Source organism: Pelodiscus sinensis, chromosome 3 (assembly GCF_052426305.1).
Source record: "Pelodiscus sinensis isolate ZL-2025 chromosome 3, ASM5242630v1, whole genome shotgun sequence".
Classification (NCBI taxonomy): Eukaryota; Metazoa; Chordata; order Testudines; family Trionychidae; genus Pelodiscus; species Pelodiscus sinensis.
In genome coordinates this window covers 132,147,518-132,154,541 of record NC_143054.1, presented here as the reverse complement: position 1 = coordinate 132,154,541, position 7,024 = coordinate 132,147,518, and the positions used below count along the sequence as shown (strand labels likewise).

Here is a 7,024-nt window from a genome sequence, read left to right as displayed (position 1 = left end):
CATGAGCTTTGTTCAGGCCTCAGTGCACATTTCCAGCACCAGCCAGTTAGGTACCATCAGCCCTTTACTTGTGGAAACGTTGGGTGCCTAGCAATGCGAAGCACTCCCTGGGCTAGGCAGTTGCTGAGCAGGGTATGCGAAAGTTTAGCTTTAGACCTTAAAGCGGCAGTTAGGTGCGGAAATTCCTTTTGGCACTAACTGTTGGCGCAAACCATTCCATGGACAGCAGTAAAAATGTGTCCCCTTTTGTTAGCAACAATTGGTCTAATGTGTGCTCCCTCCGCCACACAGCTACCCAAGGAATTTTTATTAAACTCACTGGTTAGAGCACTCACATGAGCTGTGGATGAGTCACATTTAAATCCTTGCTCTCCCTGGTTGGGCAAAGGGATATGACACTGGTCTCCCAGTGGTCTAATCAGAAGGTTGTGGAGTCAACCTCTAGCTGGTCCAGAGAAGAGTTAAGTATTTAACACAAAGTGGAACAGTCAAGAGAGCATGCCAGCCTAGAATTCCCTGTGGCTTGGTACTTACCACAGATGCTGGAAATCTGGGATCAATCCTTGCTCCAGATCAGGTGCCCCACAGACCACGTGGGTGCTTTGAATTCTGGGCATTCGGTTCTGTTGGGGGATCGCTCTCTGGTTTGGCACACAAAAGGGCTCCTAACCCGAGGAGAGAGTTCATGGCTGAGGAACCTCCATCAATCAATATCTTGAGCCCCAGATCAGTGGTATTTAGGCAGATCTTTGTGGATCTGAAGCCTTACCACCTTCCATTTCCTCTTCATTTTCACTTGTGGGTAGCTTCATCCACTCCCCACTCAGCTTGCTGGATTCAGAGAGTCCCTTTCTTAGATACCTCGATCTCCCCACATAATACATGGGGCATTTAAGTTGAAGCCGAGGTTTTCACTGGGCTACCAGAATGGCTAGGCATTAGGTATTGCAATGCACATTGGAGAGTGGCCCCTAGTGGTGGCAGATGAAAAGTGACAAAGAAAAAGGATCCTGGGCGACCTAGAACAAAAACTTCAGGGGGACCGGAGATAGTAGAAGATTGTGCAAGACTATGAAGCCGCAATTTAGGGTATAACCATCAGCAACAACCTATTATTCATCCTCAGAACTGGAGTGTCTTTACTAGTAGCTGGGAACTAGGCTGACAAATCCAGAGGTATAATACTGACGAACATATCCTGGCCTAATAAAAGGTTTTAGCACTTTCACCGAAAATAGATTAATTTTGCCCATGATGCTATATTACCTTATAAATAAATGCTCGTTTCAACACTTTAAGTTCAGTCATGACACTGAAGGGTTTTAGGTCTTTCTCCTCAAAGGTACTCAGGAACTATCTTCCCCTGATTTCAATAGAAGAGTTAGGAAACTAAATATATTTGAGGATCTAAGCCTTAACCTTCATTAAAAGGGTGAGGTGGAGTAATTTCTTTTACTCAAAGTATTCTCTAGTTCTCTGCGGACCTCTTGCGCTTGCTAGAGACTAAGTGTAAATGGAATAGTTTGGTATATAAACTTTTTCTATTTCAATATATGTCACTATGCCACAGAGCTTCCAGCATTCAGCAGTGTGAAATGTATACACGAGGCGGCCCAAAGCCTCCATGTGCTAATGGAGTTCGAAGGGGTAAGTAGTTGCCCTATACACATATAAATGCATTGGAGGAATTCTCCCAATTGAACCTGAAAAAACAATTAAACCACAGGTTACTAAGAGAATTAACATTTTACACAGAGTGAAAAGGGACATTCAGGTCACCTCAATTCATCAGAGCTGATTCATTCTGAGAAAGATGCTTGAGTGGCATTTCATCTTGTTCTCCATTATGGCATAGGGCAGTGTGCTGCTTCCAAGGAAGAAGCAGGGTCCTCCTTGAGACAGCATAATGATCAGTGAAGGAAAAACAAACTAATGTTGGTCTCATTATTCCTTTTATTTTCATATAAATTAACATTCTAAAAAATTGAAGTAGAAACACTAAATACAGTATTGCACATAGCGATCTCTGTTAGATATCCTATTATTTCATTTAGTATGGTAATATACATACTGTAGTTACTGAAGGGAACAGGAAGGCTACAAATTCAAAACATGCTACTGCATCCTTGCACTTAAATAAAAATAAATGCAGAAGTTAAGAGCAAAAGACCATAGTTTACATAAATACAAACATGGGTTTGAATCAGTGCCATTAAGATGAACTTTATTTTTAAGTTACTTTTCATAGGTTACTCATAACAGCAAATGATCTCTTTTTCCCTTTTGCAAGAAGTAACATTACTCCCAACAACACATGATTTCAGAACTCAATTCTTGGTAATCACATTCTTACCAGAGATTATTGTTAGCACAGAATTTCATATAGTTTTATCAAGCTACAGGAGACTTATTTTTCACACACGTGAAGAACATCTTTTCTAGTGCTTTGTTTAAGTGAAGAGCAATGGATTCCTGAGGTCATATTTTACATTGGCCTTATGACATCTGGTACAGTATATGTGCCTCTAGAGAGCCAGGAATGTCTTATGCTCTATTAGACTAGACAGAGAATAATCCAACCTAGCAGGTTAGACCTCAAGCCACTCAGAAGTTTACATGACCCCTGTGTCTTCAATGCTAAGAAATTGTGAGCATGTGCACCTAATTCACTCTACACATCGCTGTTTCCAAGAAAAGAGTGCTTCGGAAGAGAATGATTACAAGGCCAATTCATGTTAGGGTCAGTAGTTACATCTGGGGCAGAGGGTCTTTATTGGCTCAACAAATCAAAATTGATAAACCCTTAGTTTAATTTCCATATCACATGGATTAAAAAGGAAAGCATAGTCACAGATGTCCATTACCTCCTAGCCAATGGTACAAACTACTTAGAGATAAAAATTTATGACAATGATTTCAATGTGAAATTGACATGCATTAGTAGTCAGCCTTTGTTTTGTCACTAGAGTCAACTACTGTATTTCTCCAATTCCTAGATGTATCTTTTAATATCCTTGTTAAAGGGAGTCTTAAATTATTAAAAATATAATTCAGAAAGGAAGTCTGGCTAGAAACATCATTGTCCTGAGAATCTTATTTGACTCAAATAATCAGCAGTATTACGAGTTTTTCTTGGGTTTTTCAGTACACAAATTAGCCGCTTCACATGCTACCAAGATATAGTGCCCAAGTTCCTCTTTTATCCTCTGAAGTACTCCTGTGATTTTCTGTATTTGAGCTTTTTCCTTAAATGTTTTTGATTCAGATTTTCCAACTCCCACTATTCACTGTCTGGCAAAAGATGAAGAAAAAGTATGCTGCCTTATCGATTTTAAAGATAGTTACGGTAAACATCTTGTTCCACAAATATTTAGTCATGGAGGGCAACCAAACAAATTGAGAAAGCATTGATTATACTGTATAAACAGCACTTAACGATTCAAAATACAAACTACGAATGTCGACATGAAACGGATACAAACAAGTCACTAGAAGTAACATTTCTTTCCCTAATCTAAATGCAGTGCCATGGAGTATTTGTGTTAGACAGATGTTGCCAGTAGGAATGGAAATATTTTACTATAACGAGTAGCATTCTTGTGAAGCTCAGTTTTAACAGAATTTTCGGCATGTTCACAACTGATGCAGATGCTGCCTCTTATGCTTGCTTGTTTGGTCTACTGGTATTATGCCACAAACATTACAAAATACCAGGTTTGGGTAGAGAACGAGGCATGGGACATGAAGAATATGTCTCAAGTCCACAACTAGTCTATTGCTGGGCACTCCATTACAATGATTACACTCATTCATGAATGTACAGTATACATCTATCAGTGAGAAACTCTAGAGAACAAAAAGCAAATTTGAAAGGCCAAGAAGAAAACAAATGATCTGAATGATGTAGTTTGCTTTCCCGCCCCCAACAGATGTATTGAATTTTACTGATCAAGTGGCAATGGCTTTTGCATTTCTTCTCTCAAATCTTCATGCTTATCTTTGCTTTCTGAAAAGAAAGACCATAAGAAAGTAAGTTACCATATGTAAATAATATATACTATACAAATATGTGAAGCGCAGGGATATATAGGCTAATCTTCAATTGTAACTAATATATAGTTGATTTATAAAACTCTGCAGCAAATTTAGTTTTGAACAGATTTAAATTATATGACAATGAACCATGTCTGTGAAATATCTTTTTTTCCTAATGTTTGTAACTATTTATATTGTAAGCATTGCGGGACAGAGTCCATCCTGTTGTTGTATGTACAGGATCTAGAACAATGGAGTTTTAATCCCCACTTGGAGTTTTTAGACACAATAGCAATAAAATTAATTATAAACAGGGCTTGACAAATAATACAATCTACTCGCCTGTGGCGAGTAGATTGTAACCCGGAAGAGCTGGGTTCGGGCGATCTGCGCATGCGCAGATCGCTGGACAGCATGGCTGGCGAGTGGGGCTCGCCGTGGTTCAGTGAGCCCTGATTATAAATATTATTTAAATGCATGGTTATTCTTAAAAAATAGCAGAGACACTCATGATTTTGTTCTTACAAAGTGAAGAAAAACAACCAAACAAGTTTTAAAGCCTACATCTTGATGTGATTACAAATAATTTGATAAACTAAGATCTAGTTTACCCTTCCTAGCCAAGCTATTACTTCATTTACATTTCCTGTGTCACTAACCATGGCCAGTTACTATGAGAAACAACAGCAATAATTCTTTTCTTAGCGTGTTGGATTATGCCAGAGAGATTATGGTAAATGACAACATGTTTCATTTCAAGGACATGTGTCACGTGTCATAATGATTCATAAAATAGCATTAAATACAAAACAAACTAATTTTTTTTGGGGGGGGGGGAGAGGGGACATGACAATAGTCATGGGGGCTAATTTGGCTACGACAAATCAGGAAAGAGATCTTGGAGTTATCGTGGACAGTTCTCTGAAAACTTCCACACAGAGTGCAGCGGCGGTCAAAAAGGCAAATAGGATGCTAGGAATTATTAGGAAAGGGATAGAAAATAAGACCCAGAATATCTTACTGCCCCTGTATAAAACTATGGTACGCCCACATCTTGAATACTGTGTACAGATGTGGTCTCCTCACCTCAAAAAAGATACTTTGGCCTTGGAAAGGGTTCAGAAAAGGGCAACTAAAATGATTAGGGGTTTGGAACGGGTCCCATATGAGGAGAGGTTAAAGTGACTGGGACTTTTCAGTTTAGAAAAGAGGAGACTGAGGGGGGATATGATAGAGGTCTATAAAATCATGAGTGGTGTGGAGAGGGCTGATACAGAAAAGTTATTTATTAGTTCCCATAATAGAAGAACTAGAGGACACCAAATGAAATTAATGAGTAGCAGGTTTAAAACTAATAAAAGAAAGTTCTTCTTCACACAGCGTGTAGTCAACCTGTGGAACTCCTTGCCAGAGGAGGCTGTGAAGGCTAGGACTATAATAGAGTATAAAGAGAAGCTAGATAATTTCATGGAGGTTAGGTCCATAAAAGGCTATTAGCCAGGGGATAAAATGGTGTCCTTGGCCTCTGTTTGTCAGAGGCTGGAGAGGGATGGCAGGAGACAAATCGCTTGATCATTGTCTTCGGTCCACCCTCTCTGGGGCACCTGGTGCTGGCCACTGTCGGTAGACAGGATACTGGGCTAGATGGACCTTTGGTCTGACCCAGTATGGCTGTTCTTATGTTCTTAGTAATTCAGTTTAAAATATTGTCAAAAAAGAAGCATAGGCAGACATGATGAAAGTTAGGGACCAGATTAATTTTCTATTGGGAAAAAAAATCGAGCCTTTGTAAAATATGTCAAAATCCTAAAAATGCTTATGCATGTACTTCACAATTTGAGTAAATCCCTTGAAATTATTAAGAATGACTCATGGGCTTAAAACTAATGATGCATGCAAGTATCTTCAGGAAGAAGGCCATAGTTTGTAGGGAGCTATGTATAGCTCAAGAGATTAGTAACACCAGAATATCTTCTTTTTCTTGGCCTCTGTTTCCAATCCAGCTAAGGTCCATAGTGATGTACAGTCACTGGCATCTAACAGGTCTTCAGTGGCCCAACTCCCAAGGAACAGGTTACCACATCACAAAATCCTTCATCATGCTTGGCAACAATTGGAAGCATGGGCAATGGGGCTGAGCACTGGATGGGTTTGGAGACTGAACTATCTCCTTATCCACAAAGTCTCTTCCAGGTTCAGGGGGCTAAAAGCACATTGGTGGACAGTGTGGGGAAAGTTTCACTGCCACTACCTGTGCTGAATCTGTTCTGTGGATAAATATAGGACTTCAGTCTCCTGGACTGTCAATCTGGTACCTTTCACAAAAATGCTAAATTCAGATACATTTAAAAATAAATGACTAAATATGTCAGGATAATGTACATATGAAATACAAAAAGAATAAAGAGAAAGAAAGTTAACAGACTAATAATAATAATAATAATAATAATAATAATGCAATCCATTCTTACTATTCCAGAATCATGTCTTGGTTTTATATTATAAAGCGATTTCCCCTTTTTCTGTCTGCACACTTCCTCTGCTTCTTTAACCCTGAAGAGAGAAAATGTTAAAGAATATTTCACAGGGTTAAAGCCATTTTCAAGACAGCATAGTACATAAATCAAAGATAAACCTTACAGACAACAAATGTGTAACTTCCCACCCATTCACTAATTTGCAGTGGTCTGCAAAACATCATTTATAGTAAGTATTTGCTAGTATGCAACCATGAAGAGCACTGTACCAGTAAAGATGCAATCACTTCTAATTAGCATATGTAAAAATCATATTCTCTATCATATTATTAAACGTAGGATGCAAATATATCATTGATAAAAATATACTGACACAGAGTCACTCTGCAAGTGTACGTATTGGAAACTACATTTCCATCATTTGGTTTTTACATTTTTTAAATGATCCCTCAACATTTCACCATATGCTTACTGCCAACAAAGGGTTTGCCACGCTTAACCACGGCCATTCC

At 38.8% G+C, this 7,024-nt stretch overlaps 1 protein-coding gene across 2 annotated transcripts in view; it reads right to left on the bottom strand.

Moving 5' to 3' along the window:
• Window positions 1-1,945: 1,945 nt before the first annotated feature.
• Window positions 1,946-7,024, bottom strand: part of FMN2 (formin 2) — a 242,297-nt gene continuing 237,218 nt past the window's right edge. For both annotated transcript variants that reach the window (XM_075924820.2, XM_075924819.2), the window contains exons 18-19: window positions 6,507-6,588; window positions 1,946-4,006 (exon numbers count right to left, since the gene is read on the bottom strand). In XM_075924820.2, coding sequence (XP_075780935.2) covers window positions 3,980-4,006; window positions 6,507-6,588 — 109 coding nt within the window. In that variant the 3' untranslated portion in view covers window positions 1,946-3,979. The remainder of the gene's footprint in view (window positions 4,007-6,506; window positions 6,589-7,024) is intronic.